The sequence below is a fragment of the Mytilus edulis genome, chromosome 1, assembly GCF_963676685.1.
Source record: "Mytilus edulis chromosome 1, xbMytEdul2.2, whole genome shotgun sequence".
In the NCBI taxonomy this organism is placed as follows: Eukaryota; Metazoa; Mollusca; class Bivalvia; order Mytilida; family Mytilidae; genus Mytilus; species Mytilus edulis.
In genome coordinates this window covers 21,307,297-21,332,416 of record NC_092344.1, presented here as the reverse complement: position 1 = coordinate 21,332,416, position 25,120 = coordinate 21,307,297, and the positions used below count along the sequence as shown (strand labels likewise).

At 33.0% G+C, this 25,120-nt stretch overlaps 1 protein-coding gene across 2 annotated transcripts in view; it reads left to right on the top strand.

Annotated features, from left to right (window-relative positions):
- Positions 1-12,782, top strand: part of LOC139527400 (uncharacterized) — a 37,335-nt gene extending 24,553 nt beyond the window's left edge. Inside the window, exons 3-8 of one of the 2 annotated variants that reach the window (XM_071322822.1) lie at positions 2,487-2,638; positions 4,719-6,407; positions 7,163-7,910; positions 9,723-9,780; positions 11,514-11,674; positions 12,449-12,782. In XM_071322822.1, coding sequence (XP_071178923.1) covers positions 2,487-2,638; positions 4,719-4,951 — 385 coding nt within the window. In that variant the 3' untranslated portion in view covers positions 4,952-6,407; positions 7,163-7,910; positions 9,723-9,780; positions 11,514-11,674; positions 12,449-12,782. Of the gene's footprint in view, positions 1-2,486; positions 2,639-4,718; positions 7,911-9,722; positions 9,781-11,513; positions 11,675-12,448 lie in introns of both variants that reach the window. The other variant, XM_071322815.1, reaches the window with a different exon arrangement.
- Positions 12,783-25,120: the final 12,338 nt, after the last annotated feature.

Genomic DNA, 25,120 nt, shown 5'->3' with positions numbered 1-25,120 from the left:
TATAGTATTTGTTGAAATAGTCCTCGTCTCACAACGTATAATACTCTATCTATTTGACCAACGATGTTCAAAAACAAAAGACAGCGAATTTTATGTCATATTTCCCTATTTTTGAATGTAACTTATAAGGCTGTTCAACTGGCAAGAATACCGCCAGAGACATATATACATGTCTCTGATACCGCTAAAGCGAACAAGCAGTTTATTCTTTAAATTGCTATCATATCACGGCAAGAAAGAAAATAAATCCCGAAATTGATTTGAAACTTTAATACTCAATAGTTTTCCTAGAAAATACTCACACCCCTTTGGGATTATTAGTGTACGTCCAGTTGCATATATTTTACATGAATGTCGGAACAATTGTGATGATGACGAATTTCTTCCTTTATTCGAGAACAATCTAATTGATACATAAAACTGGGATTTTACTATGTTCATAACTTCGATGAACCAAAGCAAGATATATATCGACCTGTATTTAAATCAAACTGGTTCTCTTCTTCTTCTTCTTCTTCTTCTTCTTTTGGTATACAATATAGTCTGATACATGTATATATTTTAAATTGCACTATAGTTCCGTAACTTTCTATCCAGGCGTATAAGCCAACATCGACAAGTGCGTACATTTTTTAAATCAATATTTTTGGTATGTACCAGTCTGTCCTTTACTATAATTGACAAATTACATTTTCCCAAATTAACCCTCGGAAAAAATATGTATATAGATTTTTATTTCTTCAAATATTTTTTTTTTGTGGTATTTTTTATATTTTCATAAATAATATTCTTTACACCAGAAATGTTATTTATAAACAAGCGTACGAGTTAAATTATTGGCATCATATCACTTTCGGACACACAAGACAGAGATGTGTATTATTATACACCTGATAGTTCAAAATGGAAAGTTATAAGTCTGCCGTGTACACTGATCAATACCTACAGAAGTGAAACGATGCATGAACTTGCAAGCCCGACAGGAAATCGCTTGAATACCCGGACGTGTCACCTGAGTCCTCACACCCCTCACAATACCTTTGGGAGTAATACCTTTAGCCATGCTGGTGATCAGATGAGGAAAGATCCGAATTTATTTGAATAAAGTTTATTACTTTAAAGAATTATGAACGAATTAGATTTTTGAAAACAATTTTCACGGAACACTTATTTATTATTTGAACTGTGACTCTTTAACTAATTCCAATATTAACAGTTTAAAAATAACAGATATATAATAATGGTCATTTAAAAAAAAATAAGAACATTTTCCGTATCAAGTTTATAGTTAGTCAGATAAAACAATCGTACGATTGACAAGATATCGACACGCAATTACGACTACATCGGTTACTGTAGTTTTGGTCCTTTGTGTTTTATAGACATATCGTGATTATAATCGTAGAAGATGACAAGATGGCGGAGCGTAGAAATTGATACTCAAATTTTAAAATCGATGTTGATCTCTTATCTAGCGGAATAAAACTTTAATATCTATAAATTTGAGTCTTTTTATACAGAATGGACATAATATCAATTTTTGATTTTTTTGCGAAGTTTCCCTTTAAGATTTATTAAGACGTCTATCAACTTCGGACAGCTTACACGCCGCCAAAACGACATTTATATCCATTGACCGAAATAAAAACTAAATTTGAACTTGTAGGTCTGTTAATAGAACCATTTCAAAATTTAAATGTCACCTTTTTCGCCAATTTCTCCTGGGGCAACTGATTTTGTAGGAGTTGCATTCCATGTACAACAGTAAATGATACACGTATCTCTTCTTTAAAGTATTCACCACACAATAGCATTCTCCGAGTTTCAATATTTGAATCAGTTGAATTAGAAAATTGCGATTTAGAAATGTACATACCTTTTGAAGCGGTGACACTTACTCCATTCAAGCACAACCGGAAAATCCTCTCACGGTTTTCATTGCAGAACCCATTGTTCTCCGTGTGTAGATTACCAGCCGTGGCAGATATAGATTCTTCTTGTAGAATTTACAAAGTGTCCGTGATTAGATGGTGTTCGACGCAGAAACATGCCGACGGTAATTGTACCAAAAAATATCTGCCAGGTGTATTATCCACGTCATTTGAACTCTAATGGTGAATGGTGTTGTCCAAATGGCAACCTTACCACATCTCCTTTAATATTTTTATATTGTTAGTTATTTCAGTTAGCTTCAAAGAGGAAATTAGACTATAGACATAAAACTAGGATAACTTATATAAGGACGTACACTATTCCGTTTAATCGAGAAGAAAAATGTGGGAGTATTTCTTTCCAGAAAAAAATCCTTGGTACAAATTAGTATTATTTCGCTGCATTGAAGTACAGTAGACTGGTCTTATGATACAATTTCCTCACATGCTCGATGTTTTTAAACCTGAAATTTGTAACAATGACAACAACAACAATAATAATGTAAATACTAACTCATATTATAATATAGTTTTATACAATCTTTTTCCCCCCAGTTCTGATGGAACTATTTTAGGTGCTGTTCTCGGAAGTATATGTGTAATGCTAGTGGTTGTAACATGTCTTATCGTCTCAGTTTGCTGTAAGTTCAAAGTGTGTTCTGTACAACCGTCTCAAGACGCTCAAAGAAATACAACAAATATTACAGGTCAGTTATACACCTACAGATTTCTTGTCTAGATAACAGTAGACCGCGATATCATGAGTTCTACTTCTTTGAAAATTTGTTATAACATTTTTTTTAGTTACACGCCAGATTTGAATGATTAATTTAACCTCAATTAGGTGAAGGTTGTAGATCCATCATTACCATTTTGAATCATTTTCTTCTATAATTCTAGTCACCTATGTGCGTTGTAGCGTGGTCTCCAAGAGAGGTTCGTCTTTGTCAGGGATTGAACCCACGTCCTCCTTCACTATAATAATAGTCTAAAAGACCGAACTATTAGTTGCAGAACATTTACTTCAAGTCGAGATGAAACTACCTTTGACGGACTTTTTTTTTTATCTATAATCATTGTATACTATAATTTTCTTATAGAGATCTTCTGTGTAGTATGTAAATTAAATATACCAGTACAAAATAGGTGAATGCTTTTCGGACGATATGAACCTGAAGTTAGTTTCTAAATCTAGAAATGGGCGTATTATTTATCCAATTATTTATTTCTTATATATTTTCAAAATAGTATATGCAACTTCCTACAATATTCGGACACTTATCCAAACAAAAACCAAGTGATTTTTCTAAGATTTCTCTCGTTTACAACATTTTTACAATCGGATTAAAGATTGCCTTTAAGGAACTTCAGGGGGTATAGAAAAAAAATGACAAAATATTCCTATCCTTTGCCAAATTAAACATTTTACTATGCTTTTTTTTCCCTCCAAAAAATGATAAAAGTATGGGTCCCCGCTCAATTTTTCAAGGAACGAGTCGTTCAAAATTGCCAAAACTTGCTTAGATTGTTCCTAAAAAAAAACCGCATTTTTATGCATACAAAGAAATCTATGAGACAGAAATTTGAGATTAAATATGAGAAGAAAGGTTTTATAATATATTTTAAGAAAATAAAAATAAAAATTGGTGTCACCGAACTTTTTTTTTTTTGCTACAAGTAAAAAATGAAAACTTCCCTATATGTCCATCATAAATTTTGTACTAAAAGAATCATCTCCCCTTAAATGGCTTAGTTGAAAATTCTTAAAGCACAAATATTTGGTATTTGTTAAATATTTTTTTTTAGATAATGCAATGAATAACTTAGTTTTCTTTATATACAGTTTGACCAATAAATCAGGAATAAATTGCGAATCTGTCTCCAAATTTGCAGATTTGGGCAAAGAACTAGACCGATTATTTACTGTGATTGTACAATTCAAGATGGCGGTATACCGCTGAAGTACCTTAACAATCACATTCAAAATCAGTCACGTCTCAGTCATTACAGCTGAACGGACGTGCTGGGCCAGCTCTCCTTTACCCGCTATCTTCGATGAGGGTTTACAGTTAGATATCAACGACTTACTACTTAAGATGACAGAAACCAATCCATGCCGTACAGATAGACGTAGTAGTTGGCGTACCTGCGTTAACATGCACTCCAAAACCATTGTATTATGGGGAGTGTTATGCCGATTAACGTCCGAAGGCTGTATCCTAGGCTGTTGGGTGATACGACCTTCATTTCACTGCCTCACGGCTTTGGTCCTGATAACGCTTCCTGTCATCTTTAGAACTACGTCCGAGATCATCTAACAGTACTCCATCATCGAGGCTAGCGGGCTGCCAAGCTGACCAAACTGGCCCTGAAAGCAGTCGTTGTGAAGAAGTAAAATCCAAAATAGTAAACAAACCAAAATCAACTCACCAAAACCAAGATGGCGGCCTCCATTCGGCGTCCTTACTACTTGTTCCTGACCCACGGCAGAAATTATTCAAACGCTCACCAATCGCCTTCGGGCACCGAGCCGACCGTGCGAGGGCTGTATAGCCAGTCAAGGTCGTTAAACACCAACACATATATAAGTACCTTAACTGACCGGACGACACTCTTTCAAAATTATTAGCTATAAAGAAATATATATGTTGGTCCTTTTTTCAGAAATATTTATAACCTTTTGGTCTTGATCGATGTTGCTGTCGCCTGCATGTTAATACAAATGTTATGATGTTGATAATCATTGTCAAGGTGAACCAACTTATATATTTATGCTTTCTTTTTCAGTGAATCTTGATCGACCGCCTTTAGGACCTCCTAGATACAGTTCCCTGTTTCCTAATACCAGACTCCCACCATTGACGAATTCGATAAGCCGATCTATAGATGATAACACTTGTGAACAGAATGCAACTAACAGTTCTTTACATGGACATTCTATTCGACCGTCATGTATACCAGCAATATCACCTCCAGAATATACTCCAAATATCATCCCTACATCAGAACTGAGAGATTGACGGATTTGTTTATACCTTAAAGACTAGATTCATTTAACTTATGACACAGAAAAAAATACTGTTTACATGTAAAACCATTATTAGAGAATGGACAATGTTAAACTATATGTTCCTCGCGATCGGTAGTGGCCATCTTGGATGCTAGATCGCCACTAAAACCACAAGTATAAATGAATATCATGGCATCACTAGAATGTTAGCAAAACTGATCAAGCATTTAAATCAGGTTTTTTACGTGTCATAAATTAAGAATACATGAATTATGCCCTGCAAATTACAAACAAAATCATAAAATTTAGCTAAGACTGTATTATCCTTCATGCATATACATTTTAGATTGAAACGGGAATCGGGGAATACGTTAAAGACACATCAACCCGACCAAAAACACAAAATAACCCAAGTCTACCAATGGTCTTCACCGCAGTGATAGTTGGGATTCAGCTGGCCCCCAAACAACAATGTGTAGCACCAGTTCAGCGAAAGAGCCTGACTTGGGACAGGTACATAAAAGTGCGGAGGAGCATTTTTTATAAGATTTTAGCCCTCCCCGTATATACATGAAGCCAATGTGGTATTACAAACACACACTATAATATGCGAAGTAAAACATGACGTTTCACAATGTCAAAGGTATCAGATAGTAAACATGTTTTAGTTTGAATGGTTTTACACTAGTAATTTTGGGGCCCTTTATAGCTTGTTGTTCGGTGTGAACCAAGGCTCCGTGTTGAAGGCCGTACATTGACCTATAATGGTTTACTTTTTTTAAATTGTTATTTGGATGGAGAGTTGTCTTATTGGCACTCACATCACATCTTCCTATATCTATTTAGGTTAACAGTTAGATCGGCATCAAAATCACAATACTTTTTATAACAAACAAATCACCGATAATGCATTATATTCGGCACGACTGGTTCTAAATAGAAATATATATTTTTCATGTTTTCACTGCGTTTCCCGTGAGAAATATACCACCCCATCAGCAAGAAATGAGATATGCCTGTGTCTCATAATTGTGTCAAAGCCAATGTTTCCACATTTCCCTTTCTTGCATGTAGAATAATGTGTACGGTTAGGATGACATACAATAGATATAAGAAGATGTGGTATGAGTGTCAATGAGACAAATCTCCATCCGAGTCACTATTGTAAAGGTTGACCATTATAGGTCAAAGTACGGTCTTTCAACGAAGAACCTCGGCTCACACCGAACAGCAAGCTATAAAGGGCCCAAAAAAAACCATTCAAACCGGAAAACCAACGGTCTAATCTATATAAAAAACGAAAGACGAGAAACACTTATGAACAAAATCAACACACGAGAGCTACTGCACATCAGATTGCTGACTTAGGACAAGTGCAAACAAATGCAGTGGGTTTAAACGTTTTAATACGTACCAACCTTCACCCTTATCTGAAGCAATAGCGTAACATTACAACATAAAAAGAAGCATGGCCTACTTCGATTCGTCCAACTCGGGTTAGTAGAATCTATCGAGTTTACTCGACTGACAACCGAACCCCCCGAGTTTGACATTTTGAACCTACCCGAGTTAACTCGACATCAACCCTGGGTCGGGGCAGGTTTAGTCGAGTTTCAAGATGGCGTCAAGTAGTTGCAACAAATAAAAGTGATACAAATAAACTTGTATTTGACAAAATACAGCCGAAGAATAAAGCTGACAAGGGGAATTTATTATTGCCCGAATTTCGGAATCAGCCAATATTGTTCATGTGTATATTTGGTCCTCAAATCTTTTCAACTTCGTACTTTATTTGACCTTTTATAACATTTTTAATACGAGCGTCACTGATGAGTCTTTTGTAGACGATACGCGCGTCTGGTGTAAATGTTAAATTTTATTCCTGGTATCTATGATGAGCTTATTATCAGCTGTCGGTGGTGGTTGGAAATAAAATAGAAATTAATTGTTTTCTTTGAACGATTTTTCAAAGTTTCATTTTTTTTTTAACTCACTAACAAACTATTTTTCAAAAGCGAACAGGATCAGCACTTTTCTTTGTGAAACACTATGTAATATTTTTTTTTATTTTAATGCTCAGCAAAAACATTTTTTTTTTCACCTCCATTATAATAGTCAACTCGATGAAAGAGTTTTGACTTCAATTCGGAACGGTTGCGCACATGCGCATTAGCAATGACCTTTCAACTAGAGTTAACTCGAGTTGGACGAATCGAAGTAGGCCCATTATAAAAATATATCAAATGAAATGGCTGAACTCAATCAAAAGACATATCAACACAGGTGTCAAACATTTACTAAACAAATAGATTTGATCTATGGTACAAAATGTCTTTTTGTGGACTGTTACATTGTAAAATAGTATGTTAAACGCCCGGCTATAGGTTGGTTGGTCCTATCATGGAAGTAATATTTAAAAATGAAGTAATATCTAAATTTAAATATTACTTCCATGGTCTTATGCGTTCATACGTACCTACCGAATTCATATATAAAGCTTTTTATATAAAGATATATGTGTCCTTCAATTGAAAGCCTGCTGACGTAATTTAATATATAACATAAGTATTTAGCTAACAGAACTTATTTAATATTGGGTAATACTTGATTTTACAACAGTCAAATTACCACAAATGTTAAAGTATTCAAAGAACACTACAGGATATAATGGCGGAAGATTATAATCTTTGTATCAAACAATATTTTACACCTAGTTGTGTAATATAAAAGAGTAATTATTTACAAAGGGCTTAATCAAGTGGACTGTGACACCGCCCAATGAAAAAGATTTTTTTATTTGTCATTTCTAAATAATTCATCCATTAAAATATATAAGTCAATATTTACATACATGTACTCAATACCTAGAACATTAGTATACACTATACATGTACATGTATGAGGTTTAAAATAAAATGTTAAAATGATACTAATTGTGTATGTGTGCTCATGTGTTATTCTGGCAAACGGTAAGACACTCTATTATGTATGGTCTATGTTTTCTTTATTTAAGAGTATATTAAACTTAATTAATTTACGAAGATAATTCAAAAAAAGAATTTGATTGAAAAATTACTATAGTTAAAAAAAAGAACTTTCGATGGTACATATATCGGTATATATTTATTTTCTTTGGAGAAAAGAATAAAAACCCATAATAAAGCATTTCCGAAAGTCTTTTTAAAGCGACTCGGTGAGTTTGTCTAATGTCAAATATTGTAATAATGGTGAGGAAAGACTTGACAAAGTTGACTATTTTATGATGTTCATGGTATTGCGGGTTTTTTTTTTTAACATTTATCATTCATGTGCAACACAAATGTTATAGAAATGGTAATATTTGCGGCTTGCTGCTTATAAGGGTTTGTGTAGTAATTAACTATACGAATTAATCCTTGGTGCTAAGCAGTCTTACAAATAATGTCTTGACTCCATCCAGAATTAAAGCGCATTTTATTAAAATCGAAATATATCGACTTTTTGTCAACTCATATATCTAATATGTTTTACTGATAAAGGTCAAATGTGCAATAGTTCAGTGCCCTCGAAAACTAAAAATTAAACATTTTTTTTATTCCACAACAATATTTTTTTAATTTAGCAACTTATTTCCGCATATCTAACGTGTTCTACCAAACGAGGTTAATTCCGATGGATTTTATTTACATTAAAGTTTGTTGGTCTATTAATTTTTGGTCTATTACATTTTGGTCTTTTAATTAATTGGCACTGTGGCTGCTTTAAACGCAACACCGCATACAAAATATACAAACATATAACTAGTGTACAGGTTGAAAGCGAGGGGAATACCGCCAAAGCAAAAGTTTACAATACATTTATACATTCTTTTAAAGTTAATGATCTTGAAACGTTATAAAAGGTTGTGATAAAATATATCTTTATTGTCCATTATTATGCAATAATAATCGGATTATTGTCCTCCGGCTAAACTAGTAAAATAGCGATAATTGCTTCTTTTGTAGTTGAGTGTAAAAAACATGTATTATCTTTCGCACTTTTCACTGCCATCGAATGGTGAAATCGATGGGGTGACAATAATGATCATTTTCCCGTTTATGATTCTTACAAGGTTTACACTATCTAGAATTTGAATCAATTATTAGATTATCAGTCACTGTGGCTGGACTTGTACCTAGTAAACAGGTTTTGACCAACCATATGCATATTTCTGACATGTAGTACACATGTCGTTACTCTACTGTCCACAGGCTGTACTTTAAAATGACACTCATTAGTTCATATAAAGCACTTTTTGAAATAATATTATTGTAAACGTTCCTAACGTCACTATTCTCTCTGTTTTACACAAAAATATAGAGCATTACGAATTATCCACTCTGACTTATTATAAGATTATAAAGATACGAGATTTGATAAAGAAAATAAGAAAGAAAAAAAAAAGACAATTTACAAAAAACACTCAAATGGTAACCCAGACACGTGTGGTTGTTTCCTTTCCAAATGGAGGCTACTATTTGAAGTATTGTCGTTTTATTTGTTATTCTCTTCATTAACCGAACTTGTTGGACTTCAAATCTAAAAGTCTATGGTACAATTATAAATGGATTTTTTTAAACGATATAACATATTCAGTGCCGAACATCGCTTCGAAATGCCTGAAAACACAATTATAAAGCTGTGAAAAAAAGTGAATTCAAGATTCTTAAATCATTTTGAAGCAGTCAATCAAGAAAGCATTTACAAAATAAGATGATTGTAATTGATAATGTTAATGACTTCATATCTTTATATCTTTTTAGTGAAAAGTGTAGCTGGACTATGCAGCAATTCTACAGCAGAACTAAACTTTTGCGATCCGTAAGTGAAAACAGATATGGCCAGGCATTAAAAAATACCATTATCTAATGAAGCATCGAGTTTTTATAAAATAATATCAATCATACAATACATACAGCAAGCTTGATATGATGCAACACTAGTGCAATAAAAAAACTCAATGTTTCTATTTGCAATTTAAGCGAGGACGTTAAAGCACATTTTGTATGAAGCGCGGAAAGAATTTGCTACTAAACTAAATGAATTTTCCTAACCGCTGAAAGTTTTGCGAGAGCTAAGAATCATTGTATCCTATCTAAATTTAACATGTTAGCTAATATATCGCTCACATCAACACACACACATGTAGGTAAGCAGTTTTGCGATCCTATTTGTTTTTCGAGGATAAGTTCTCTTCTTGACTCCACTTTTCCTGGGCATCACGATGCGAAAAAAATAGTTTCAATCAGTTTTCCAGCCATTTTGAAAATATCACTTAAAAGATCGGTTCTTACTGAATGCCTTAGTTATGGAAGTACAACACTAATGCTTTTAATGTTAAATTCATCAATTCAAGTAGGCACAGCTATTTTGTATAATGTCAAAGTGACAATCATTGCATGTCAAAGAAACAACTTATAGTTGTCTTATACTGAAAAAATCAACATACCTTTAATTGCATAGCCAAGACGGAAAAGGTTCCAGGAACTTCGGATGTACCAAGACAGCTACTTCAGATCTAACAAACAGGCACATTTTACCCTCCTATTTTAATTTCATGCTTTATTGTTATTGATAAAAATGTCAAAAAGTGTTCTTAATTATCACCAATCATTCACCTTTCATTTAATACAAAAACATTCAAAATATTTTGCATGTTTTTAAAGTTTCATGCATGCGTAGGAACTATTTTCTTTTAAATATGTACTACAAGTATGTTTTTTTCTGACAAGTTCAAATAAATAGCATTACACCTTATGACGTGGATAAGGTCCTCAATTGGCTTTAAGGAGGCTCGCGGGTATAAGATTTTCAGAAAAAAATTAAACATTTATTTTTCACTACAAATTTTATTTATTACCTTTAGTAGTTGATACTTTATCATATGGTACAAAAATCATCCCAATAAAACAATTCGTGTTGGCCCCAAGGGACTTTTAAAATGTAGATATCATTGAAAAAGCTCCAAATTATCTCCCTTTGGTGCAAAAATGCTATTTTTTGGCCTTAAAATTGAAATATCTTTTTTAACTCATCGGTGACCTATATTTGTTATTGTTGTTTTCGAATAAACTGTACATAAACTAAATAATTGTAAAATTTAAGTGTTTTCTGTAATTTAGTTCTTTTTTTATTTCGATATTACCACTTTTTCTCTTTTTAGTTCAACAGAAAAAAAGGACATTGTCAAAAATGTGTGCTTCTTTCGAAAGCAGATTGTGAGCGTAAATGAACGTGACCCCATTTTTTTATTTCATTTTTCTATATTATATAAGATAAAGTTCATTTATAGAAAAATATAGCGAAATCCTATATTAAATAAAAAAAATTGATTTAGACCCGCGAGCCCCCTTAATTAGATATATGTAATAGTGAATATCCTATATATATATATATAATATATATAAATACGGAAGACAATTACAGTATGGGTATTCAAGTCCCGATCAATAATTTTTGTTTCAATGTTGAATTAATTTATTATACTGCGAAGCACTCCATACCTTTTTACAAAGCTGTAAACTTTGATTTTTACATCTGATTTCTCATTTTAGCGATGCAGGGACCATTGTTGGCATGGTAATTGGTGGAATAGTGGCAATTATTCTGATCACCATTGTTATTCTCCTTGCTTGTTCACATATACGGATGTTGGATAATGATGACTATCTGATTCATAATACAGCAGTATCAACTAATCCATTAGGACGCTCAGGTGACGGCAAATTTCATATTATTCCAATAAAGGTTGACTATTTGAATCGTATTCATGGCAACCAAAATTATATACAATTTCGTTATTTTTTTCACAGAAAAAAACTGGCTGAAAGGGTAAAGGGATATACTTACATTTTGAAGATAATTAATCTGAATCTAAGAAATATCGAAATTCTTAAAACCTACAAAATAAATTTCGTGTCATTTGAATCTTATATAATACATATTTTAAAACTATTTTCACCAAAAGGTGGTATCGAATTTTGTTTTCAAGTAACCCAGGTCTTTTGAAATTCCCACCCAAACCTATTTATTTTGTGTAGCTTTCATTAAGGGTTTGTATAGACATTTTTACAAAAGTGGACATTATCCACGTTTCCCTTTTTTTTTTATATTTCCACTTAGATAATCATAAAGTTCCATTAAATACCATTCCCCGTTGTTAAAGAAACATCCTGTGCAACCCGGCGATTTGAGGATAATGAACGAATGACTTTCAATGGAATATATCTGTATGTTTCCCAATGACATTTTAAAAATGATTCCCACTGACATTGAACTTTTCACAACGACATTGAACAAATGTTTCCCAATGACACTGAACAAATGTTTCCAAATGACATTGAACAAATGACCTTCAATTATATATATGTATGTTTTTCTAACGCTGTGTTTTTGCTAGCCAACACTTGGACAATTCTTAGAGTCATCACCACAGAGTAAAAATAAATAAAAGATTAATAATATAAAAGAATGCATTCGTCTATTACAGGTCAACCACCGCGGTATACCAGACGTACAGAGAACAGGAATATCCATCAAACAACTGAACAACCGAGTACTGTGTAACAAACTCAATTGGAACATGATATTATTTGAAGTTTTCAGGAACATTATAATACAAAAATATCAAATCAAGAGAGAGAGAGAGAGAGAGAGAGAGAGAGAGAGAGAGAGAGAGAGAGAGAGAGAGAGAGAGAGAGAGAGAGAGAGAGAGAAAGAGTGTGAGATAGATAGAGAGAGAGAGTAAGGGAATGTTTGATATTTTTTTACAATGCTTGTGCAATATACTTTTACAGCTTTTAAATAAAAAGACAATTTTTAAAGTTGTTGTTATATCAAGTTACCGTACATTACGTTGCAAATTTTGTTGCAAATATCCACAGTTATTATGATGTGATTGCCACTATTTGTACTATAACAAGCAACAACAACAACAACAAAAAAAAATAATACAAAAAAAAATACAATAGGTTTGTATAGAAACATCTTTCTCAAAAGATTCCCCATGAAATATGATTAATATAGTGGCTCGAGAGGGCCACTAATTAGTGCCATTCGTTGACCTCTATGTATACATCCATTTTGGAACAGGACAATTGGTTTTAGAAGCCACATTCATGGCCATTAAATGATATCAATTTAAATTATTTTACAAACTATCTTGCTAGTCTCGTGATAGCATGCAGTTAATGCATGCAGTCCTCTGTTTGATCACAGCTGGGATTTGACCTCTCAACTATTTAGATTGGAGATCTTCTTTTGAGCCTTATGTCGCTTTGTGTGTGCCAAATTATAAGCCTGGTATCATTGATGAGTGGTTTTTTGTCTAAACCATTAGACTTTGAAACTGTTATTTACTCTGCTAGTCCGCAATATGGCGTTATACACCAGCATACAAATATAAAATAACCATCCTTTTTTAACATATCTAAATATAACAAAGGGATCTGAAAAGGTGGCTAATACTTGCAGGTTGTGCAGTTCTGGTTAACATGCAAGAGGTATACAACCCTTAAGAAAATGTGTAACATATAATTTCAAAGTATACATAAAACACTGATACATTTATCTGACTCAAGATTTAAGATGGGTTCAGAACTATAGACACATTTAGGTATATGATAGAATGATATTAGTACAAAACAAGAATGTGTCCAAAGTACCCGGATGCCCCATCCGCACTATAATTTTCTATGTTCATGGGACCGTGAAAATGGGGTAAAATCTCTAATTTGCCATTAAAATTGGAAAGATCATATCATAGGGAACATGTTTATTAAGTTTCAAGTTGATTGGACTCCAACTTCATTAAAAACTTCCTCGACCAAAAACTCTAACCTGAAGCAGGACAGACAGACGGACGAACGAACGAACAGACGGACGCACTGATGAACGAACGAACGAAAGAACGGACGGACGAACGGACGGACGGACAGACCAGAAAACATAACGCCCATAAATGAGGCATAAAAATTAAAGATAAAACACAAAACACAAATTCATATGACCGTGTTCAGTTTTGATTAGATATCAGAGGATGTGGTATGAGTGCCAATGAGACAACTCTCCATCCAAGTCACAATTTATAAAAATAAACCATTATAGGTCAAAGTATGGTCTTCAACACGGACCCTTGGCTCACACAGCAAGCTATAAAGGGCCCCAAAATTACTAGTGTAAAACTATTCAAACGGGAAATTCCAAAAACAACGGTCTAATCTATATAAAAAAAACGAGAAACGAGAAACACGTATAAATTACATAAAAAAACGACATTTACTGTTCATCAGATTCCTGACTAATCTATATAAAAACGGGAAACACTAATGAACCCCATCAACACACGACAACTTATGAACATCAGATTCCTGACTTAGGACAGGTACAAACAATTGCAGCGGGGTTAAACGTTTAAATAGGTACCAACCTTCACCCTTAAACAATAATGTATCAACACAACATAAAAAGACACACTATAAAATATTTATTCAATTAACGACATATTAACACAAGTAAACATACACTGAACGAATAAATTTAATCGATGATACAATGTGAATAAAAAAAACCCAAAAAAAGAATGAATGAACAATTAAAGTACCAGTATTATATCGCTGTCAAATGTTACACAATTTCAGAAGTTAATGAAAATAATTTTGTTAAAGTCATTTGAAACTTTAAATTAAAAAAACCCGATGTATATGTTTTTTTTATAAGTAGTAAACCTAAAAGACTTGTTTTTATTATAAAACTTTTGCAAATATACTATTTTCTCTAGAAAAATTCTATAATTTGTTAAAATTTAGAAAAAAATACTTTATTTCAATTGTTTGTTTCCAGTAAACAATTCGCCGATATTATTTCCGTTTGCAGTGGACTCAGTGTGACCTTCACCTTCAACCGGTCACCGCAGTATGCATGGATCTGTCACTGAAATAAACTTTTATTTTAGTGTACATATTAAACACGTAATCAAAATCCATGCTTCTTTGTTAATTGTTTACTATACGGTGACCATCGGTAAACTACGGCTTCACACACGACAATTAATTAGCTGCCATATGTTCACATCATAACAGACCGAGAGAAAAAAATATGACGATTATACGATATGGATGCTTAAAAATTATAAAATAGAAGATATGGTTTATGATATATATATATATATATATGCGTATTGTTAACCCGCCGCAATTTCCCGCCTATCCCAAGTCAGGAGCCTCTGACCTTTGTTAGTCTTGTATGATTTTTGATTTTAGTTTCTTGTGTATAATTCGGAGTTTAGTATGACGTCCATTATCACTGACATAGTATACATATTTGTTTAGGGGCCAGCTGAAGGACGCCTCCTGGTGCGGAAGTTTCTCGCTACATTGAAGACCCATTGGTTGACTTCGGCTGTTGTCTCCTCTATGGTCGGGTTGTTGTCGCTTTGACACATTCCCCATTTCCATTCACAATTTTATTCGTTCACGAATTGTATACACATCATTTTTCACCAGTCATTCGTTTCATATGACTTTAATTACAAAATGAAAGATTGTTAAGATGTATACGAAGTTTTACAACAATCTATTCCACAGGTGCTTGAGGACAGGATCCTGTATGAGCCCCATATAGTCCCTCCCCCCCCTTTTTTTAAATCATAAATCTTAGATTTTTCTATCTATATCCCTTATTTGTACTTATTTGTACCATATATATACTAATATACCATATTTATACTCTAAATATGCATGTTTACTATCAACGTGAATCTCGACTATAGAGCGAAGCGAAAGGTTGCCAACTTCGTTTCAAGAAATTGGGGCAATGGTCAGGAAAAATTGTTTTAAAATCTAATAAAATGTCTCTTACCGGTCTAATCAACGAGTACTTGCTGTTCCCACATAATTATCCTTATCGAATATCAATATCCAGACATAATATATTACTGTTTAAACACTTTTAATTATTTTTTTCGCTGGTGGTGTTGCTGTTTTTTGGTCCATTCAACTTCGATCAACGGAAGTTACAAAACAACGACATCTGTGTGGTCTTCAGCTCAAGAAGGATAACTCCACATGAAAACGCGGGAAATTAGATGAGTTCCGGGGTATATGCTGGATAAGAAAACATAAGAGAATTTCGAATGTAAACATTTCGAAAATCTCTGACTTTTTCTACCCCGGAACTCATCTAATTTCCCGCGTTTTCAAGTGGAGTTATCCTTCTTGAGCTGAAGACCACACAGATGTCGTTGTTTTGTAACTTCCGTTGATCGAAGTTGAATGGACCAAAAAACAGCAACACCACCAGCGAAAAAAATAATTAAAAGTGTTTAAACAGTAATATATTATGTCTGGATATTGATATTCGATAAGGATAATTATGTGGGAACAGCAAGTACTCGTTGATTAGACCGGTAAGAGACATTTTATTAGATTTTAAAACAATTTTTCCTGACCATTGCCCCAATTTCTTGAAACGAAGTTGGCAACCTTTCGCTTCGCTCTATAGTCGATATTCACGTTGATAGTAAACATGCATATTTAGAGTATAAATATGGTATATTAGTATATATATGGTACAAATAAGTACAAATAAGGGATATATATAGAAAAATCTAAGATTTATGATTAAAAAAAACATTTAAAAAAAGGGGGAGGGACTATTTGGGGCTCATACAGGATCCTGTCCTCAAGCACCTGTGATCTATTCAGCAATTTATGTTAAAAAAGAAGCCATGCCTATAAAAATAATGACAATACGTAGTAATTTAAACCTTATCAACAAATTGGAATAGTTTTTTTTGTATTTAAAAGTGTTGTTTCAATAACTTAATGTTTTAATATTAGTAACACCATTGAAACGATTCTGTCAAAGGATGACCTTAAAATTGTTAAAATTGAAGGAATTCCTTATTTTGCTCATTTCATATATCTGAATATTATATAGTTGCTACCATATTTCAGAATAGCAGGACATATTTTAATTTTTAAAACAGTGACATCTGATTCCCGAAATTTCCCTCTTCGGAATATGCATGTTTTATTTTCTGTTGAGCCATATGCGCATTCGTGTACCGTCCTGTTACGGTCAAAACGGGACGGCAACTCGGACGCATCTTTAAGGGAAAGTGCACGGTAAAGAATCCTGTCAAAACTAACTAATTGTCCAATATTCCGTCTTTTTCACGTTTCCATTTTGAGATTTCCCATATTATGTATTTTAATCGACCCACTGTAAGGAGACTAACGTTTATATTCATTTTTTATTGATGTGCATACATTATTTACAATGAGAATCTGATGTCAAATAAGTTCTAATTAAAAAATTTGAATTATGCAAGCGATTTTTTGACATTCCAAATTAGATTGATTAACATGTGACAAAGTATTATATAATTAAGTCTTACAATAGCCATAATTATTGAACTTTTTATAATAAATGAAATTATGATAACATTAAATACTTTGAATTTAATTGTGTCTCAGAATAAGTTTGATGGTCTGGTTTTCAATTAATCATGAACATGTATAATCTTGCATAGTAAATATAAATTATATAATTTTATGTACAAAACAAAACATTGAAATATATGTTGAGCTTGACCACCGTGAAGTTTTTGCCATACGTGTAAACAAAATGGTTGATTTTATATGGATACTTTTTTTAGCACTCTGTATACTAAATGAAGGTAAATAATTTCATTCAAATTTATTTTCAAATAATTTTCGTATTTAATTTTTGTTTGACACATACAACCACAGTGATACCATTTTTCCTTTATTACCACTTTGCCAATGTATGTTACACTTGGAATGTTAATCTATGAGGTTTAATAGAGATTAACAAAATTCACACTATCTGGAATTTTTTTGAAAGACTAGACTAAACTCAATTTTACATAAAAAGAAGAATGTTCTCATTTTGGAAACACGGTTGGTTGACCGTTAATGTTACTTATTGACTATTTGTGAGCAAGGAAAACTGATTTGTTAAAACGGCCACAGCCCTAAACCATTCATCGGTTTTCTTAAATGAGACATCACCGAATACAATGTATCACCCATTTTTACTTGCCACTCTCAACATTACGGGTGTAACCAGCAGAGGAGACACTTCTTCCCCTTCCGGAGTACCTGAGTTCGCCCTCGGTAGTGTTTTCTTGTCTTGTTTTATTTGTATATTCAATTAACAAAAAATAATATTAGTACTATAACACAAAAACTGAATTCTTTGTCACAAAACATTATCTTGTCAGCGAAATGAGGACTGAATTCGTCCAATCACTTCTTTACAATGTTAATTCAATATCAAAACAGGTCTAAGGGAGACAACTTGGATTTTACAATCCTCTGTTTTATAATATTTCTTTTTAAGTTTTTAAAACCCCAGTGATATGTTTATCAATATTACAATTCTGCTCAAACACTGGCGTAATTATCTTAGACAGGGTGGTTATCGATAGTATGTTCAGTGGTATATATGTGGAACTAATATTTGCTTTATACTGCAGTGGTGGATCTAGAACATTTCATAAGGGGTGTCCGGAGACTGACCGAAAAGTCATAAAGGAAAAAGGGGGGGGGGGGGGTTCAGTCATGCTTCAGTGATTCCTTATATAATCAACATTTTTTTCCCACGGAAGGGCCACCTGGATCAGGATATGTACTGTATTGTAAACTATAAGAATGTCATAAATGTTAAGGTAAATAACTCGAGGGAAATAAACTTAACGAAATTCTTTACAGCCGGCGGTAATATTTTTGGTTAGCTTGCTTGACCGTAAAGTCATTATTGGATAAGCTATACTTCCCTGCTTCCGAAGTAGTCTAGTCATACAGACAGATAGATTGGTTATCTGTCAGACTAGTCTACTCAAAAAGGAGGGTAGTTTACCTTATTTAATCATGACTTCACGGTTCATATAGCAAGAAAGCTAACCAAAAATATTACCTTTAGCTACACACTTATTGAAATCAGATGTAAGAAAGAATATCGTTTCATCATACGGCACAGGATGTAACTTGAAGCATTGCATGTCTTTTAGTCTAAGACACGTGATTTTTACCCATTTAGTTGTTATTGGATTAGAACTAGCTGTCAACAAGCTTTAAATATAAAAAAGAAGATGTGGTATGATGGCTAATGAGACAACTATCCACAAAAGACCAAAATGACACAGACATTAACAACTATAGGTCACCGTACGGCCTTCAATAATGAGCAAAGCCCATACCGCATAGTCAGCTATAAAAGGCCCCGATAAGACAATGTAAAACAATTCAAACGAGAAAACTAAGTTAAACGGCCTTATTTATGTAAAAAAAAAAATGAACGAAAAACAAATATGTAACACATAAACAAACGACAACCACTGAATTACAGGCTCCTGACTTGGGAAAGGCACATACATAAATAATGTGGCGGGGTTAAACATGTTAGCAGGATCCTAACCCTCTGCCTAACCTGGGACAGTGGAATAACAGTACAACATAAGAACGAACTATAAAAATCAGTTGAAAAAGGCTTAACTCATCAGATGGACAAAAATTACAAGTGGACGTGGCCGGGTACTTATACATCCCGACACAAAAAGACACAATGAACAGATCTGAGAGTACTCGCAGTTATCTGACAGCTAGTTCAAAGCCACTAACAACTAATAAAAAAATCATGCATCTAAGACTAAACTTGTAAAACTATCAAAAGAACTTGCTTAACAAAAACACACAAACATACAACGAACGAATAAGTATGATATATGACACAATATAAAATTGAGAATAGGAATGGGGAATGTGTCAAAGAGACAACAACCCGACCATAGAACAGACAACAGCAGAAGGTCACCAATAGGTCTTTAATGCAGCAAGAAACTCCCGCACCCGGGGACGTCATTCAGCTGGCCCCTAAACAAATATCTATACTAGTTCAGCAATAATCATTATAATGGACGTCATACTATACTCCGAATTATACACAAGAAACTAAAATTAAAAATCATAAATACTATACTAATAAAAAAAAAGGATGTAGAACAATGTCAAAAATCCATGACTATATATGTATTTGAATTATATTTGATATAAAGATTTGCATGAAGTGTTTGCGGTTGACAGTTAGCAAATAATTACTATACTATATATAAAAATATTAATTTTCGCGAACCATTTAGGTCACGGAAATTCCAAAATATGGCATCAGTAAGGAGAGTTGTACAAACAATGTAAATACACAGAACCCCATCCAAACTTGCTTTAACTAATAGTATTCATCTTTTTCTATTTTATATGTACTAACAACATTCCATTTTTCTATAATTTCGATTAAAAAATTCCAAAATCTGAGTTAAAACAGGTCGAATGCCCCAAATAAACGTTGTCTGATTGGTTGAAGTACTGTGGCGTCGATGATAAGCATAGAAAGCCTCGATGTAAAGCACAAGCCTCGATGTAAAGCACACGCTTCACATGAATAAGGAGAGTTTTACAAATAATGTGAATACACAGATCCTCCATCCTATTTATGTTTTGCTGAAAATGTTGCAGTGTTCATCCTTTCTGTTTTGATTCTGCTAACAACATTCCATTTTTTCTATAATTCCGATTTAAAGATGTGGAAACCCGTAATAAAAATAGATGGCCTCAATGATTTATTCTACCAGTCAAATGTTCGGACAATGTAGAATATTATTATCAACCAGAGCAAGCTACTTTTATCATGATTATGATTAAGTTCAATTCGTTTTTAGTAAGTTATACCAGTCACAGCCAGCTTCTTCTTCTTCTTATTATTATTATGATTCTGTTAAATATTCGTTTATAGTTGTCCTAGTCACAGCCGGCTCCTTTATCATAATTATGATTTTGATTATGTTTTATTCGTTTATAGTTATATCAGTCATAGTCGGCTTCTTTATCATGTTTATGATTAATTTTTATATTCGTATATAGTTATACCAGTTACATACGACTACTTTATCATGATTATGATTATGTTTTATTCGTTTATAGTTACATTAGTCACATCCACCTTTTTTATCATGCTTGTGATTCTGTGTTATATTCGTATATAGCCAGCTAATTTATCATGATTATTATTATGTTTTATATTCGTATATTATATATACTAGTAGTTAGCTACTTTGTCAAGATTATCATTGTGTTTCATATTCGTATATAGCAAGCTACTTTTAATTAATAAAATTATGATTATGTTCTATTTTCGTATATATCTGGTTCCTTTGTCATGATTATGGTTCTGTTTTATATTCGCTTATAGTTACACCGGTTACAGCCTGTTACTTTATCAATATTATGGTTATGCTTTATATTCGTATTTAGTTATACCAGTCACAGCCAGTTACTGTTCTTACAGCTACTACTACTCCTACAGATATTGCGAATATGAATTGTGAGTATATCATTTTAGTTATAAAAATATTCCATTTTTCCGAATAATTACTGTACAATTACATGGGATACGAAACTTGAGGACTTTTGGTAACGAAGAACATTTTCATGACAAAATGATTTTTTTTTTATAACGAAACATGTAAAACGTCTTGACTCAACATTTAAAAGAGAGACAAAAGATACCAAAGGGATATTTAAACTCATAAATCGAAATGGACTGATAATGTCATGAAAAAAACACAGAAAAACAACGGAAAGAAAAACAGCAGTACCCAAAACAGTACATAAAAAACTAAAGGCTGGACAAAACGAACCTCATTAAAAAAAACGTTGTGATCTCAAGTGCTGGCTTGTTTCCCGACCCACATCGCAGATAGTATAATATCATGATGGGATCACTTTTTACCGCGTTTTAACATGTGCCCTATAACCAAGCCTGCCGACTAATATTTTGGATATAGATTATCGAACATAGGGATCAAATGCTAATTTTGTCTCTTATCATGAAAATCGTTTTACACTAAATAAAGAAAACCAAAAAGAGCGCAAACATGTTCAAAATGTTCAGATACATCTACTGTCCATTTACATCAACACTGTTAGTTGACATATTTTTTTTGAAATGGCCAGCTTGCAAACTAAAGATTTGTTCAAATGATCAAAACTGAGGAGATTAAAGTCGTCGAGCTATGTAAATTTAAAAAGCCAAATTAGAAACTAGAAATATAGTTCTAATCAGACTGGTAACCATACACTTGTACATTTCAGTCCGACTGGTGCTATTCCTGGGATAGTGATTGGTTGTATCATCTTTGGAGTTATAGTTTTTGTTGTCATTATGGCTGTATGCAAGCAGATGAAGACTAGTGGGAACAGAGGAACCGTTGTACAGCCGACGACAAGAATAACTACTGTCCAGCCTCCACGTATGTAATACAATAACTAAATCGCAGCATCCTTAATTCAATCCTTTGTATACTAGACCAATGCTGATGCCGAAGTTGGATATATTAGTTTCTTCAAATATTTTCGAAACATTCCACGCAAAAACAGTTCTTGCATTTATTTTCTGATATTACTTTATATTCTAGTTATTTTTATAAATAAGAAGATGTGGTATGAGTGCCAATAAGACAACTATCTAAGTCATAATACAAAAAATAATGTATAATTATAAGTAAAAGAACAGCCTTTACCATTTCAATCTTTTGTATGAATAATGGTCTGTGGTACAAAGATTTTTGAGAGACAAAGATGATTATGATTATACAAACCAGGTTTTGTAGTCAAAACACTTTTTATTTTTATTTTTTATTATTTATTTTTATTTTTGTATGTTTATTTTTTCAGTTTGTAAAATTTTAAATTATTGTCTTTCATTTCCTACTTTTTTGTATTTCAGCTCCAGTGCCATTCTTTTCAAATCAGCCATCCGGGATGAGTTATCCACCACCACCAGGACAGAATATGGCATACCCACCTCCCCAGGGACAGTTTGGTTACCCACAACCCCCACCTCCCCAGAGACAATTTGGTTTTTCACAGCCTCAGGGACAGTTTGGGAACCAACAACCTACTCCTCCTCAGGGACAGTTTGGTTACACGCAGCTTCCTCCTCCTCAGGGACAATTTGGGTACCCACAGCCTCCTCCTCCGCCAGCTTACTCAGGTAACGGGGCATCAGCACCGCCGTACTAGACATTAATGTAAAGGAAAGATAAACAAAACTTACAGAAGTCTTCAAGATACACAAATTCTCAAAATCAAAAGGATGAATACTGGTATGCGCTGTGTTGATGATGTTTTTTCCTGAAATATTTCCCGTATGCTTCGAGCAGGACACATTCGACGACCGAAATTCTAGTACACTGTAACCGTATTTCTCCTATTGAGAAGAGGAATCAACACTGTAAAAGTATTTCTCATATTGAGAACAGGAAGAGATTGTAATAACCTTTGCATATGATTCGAGTTCATTGTATGTTGTTGCGAACACTAAAAAAGTTACTCTTACATAGATCGGTGACAAAGAACACATACACAATATTATGTCAATAAAATTAATTATTTACAAGTTTGAGTTTCTAAAGTGCTAAGGATAGCTTCGCTCTCTCTATATATCCTAATTCAAAACATTTGTTTACATTACTTGTTAAAAAATTAAAACATTTACGAAGACACGACTCTAGAGTTGTGTCTAGATTGGCAGAAGTTACACAATACAGATAATGCATGTTCATAAACATTGCATAGGACATAGCAATTCAACACGTATATTAAATAATTCAATACTCAATTTCAAGGTGCAACACATGTATAATAAAACAAACATGAATTAATGACATTTGATCGGAACTAAAATACACATAGGTAATTTTCTTGCATATGATGTCTTATCATGAGACGAGAAAAGTTTGTAACTTTCTGTTACTATATGATTTAAGCCAATAGCTGTCGCTATATTTCTCCCTAAAATAAATAAAGGCAACAGTAGTATACAGCTGTTCAAAATTCATAAATCGATAGAGAAAAAACAAATCCGGGTTACAAACTAAAACTGAGGGATCAAATACCTGTTGTTTCAAAAACAACTAAAGATTGCGATTGCGTAACAACATATGTAATGTGAGAATGTTTTTTGAAGAATTAAAATAATTTAATTTTGGATGTAATACGTCTTCTGATTGTCTGAAACTGTTTGTCTATCAGCTCATATACATAGTTTTGTCATGCTAACCTTGACGTCATCAAAATTTTTAAGGGTTACTCCTTAAAAATGAAAAGAGAAGGTTCACGAAGGGTTAAAATTGGCCCTGATTTTTTTTATGTTTTTTAAATTGAGCCAAAAAATTACAAATTTCACATAGAAATAATTATGATAATGCTAGTACGACAAACATATTTTTCTGGCACTTTCCTTTATAATGTATGGAGCTATGACCCCTTAAATAAACATTATTTGTATTAAAAGGTTAATTTTGGTACTTTTTTCCCATAATTTTAATTGTTTTAAGCATAATTAACTTTGGCCGCCATCTACGATCCAAAATGTTTTTTATATTGATGAAATCTATATCAAAATTGGAACCTTTTGGTTACAACACATTTTGGATCGTAGGTGCCGCCAATGTGTTTCTAAAGCTTTTAGGTCTGAAAAATGCACAAAATCATCATATTTTGACAAAATGTCTAAAATGGGTATACTTTGGAAAATATTTCGTACTCTTATGAAAAGAATTGATATATTCAGCATTAAGACTTTTGAAATAGACCCGTTTAAGAAACAAATTGAGACCTTTTTGGTGTTTTATGATAAAGTTGATATTTAAGGCCATTTTGTGCCATAAGTGAACCGTGTCCAGAACTAAGTAATAATGGTTGTAATATTTTTTTGTCTTTCGAAATAACATAAGAATTTGGTGCACACTTTTGATTAACCTGCTATAAATGACCGTTACCAACAAATAAATCAACCATACAACAAGCAAAGATGAGCAATCATTGAGTCACAACTGTCCAAGTAAGTGACTTAATACAGACACTCACTTCGTAATTCTTTTCTACATGTTCTACGATACATTAGTACTACGAATAGATATCTTAACTAAGTGGTTTTATGCATCTCAGCACAGGCCTACAAGAGGGGCAGTAAACCACTATCGTTTATTAATTTCGTTGTGTTTACGTTTGTTACACAACATAAACCTTGCATTCATGTGCTTACCATTTAAATACAGATTACGTCTACTTATAAATCT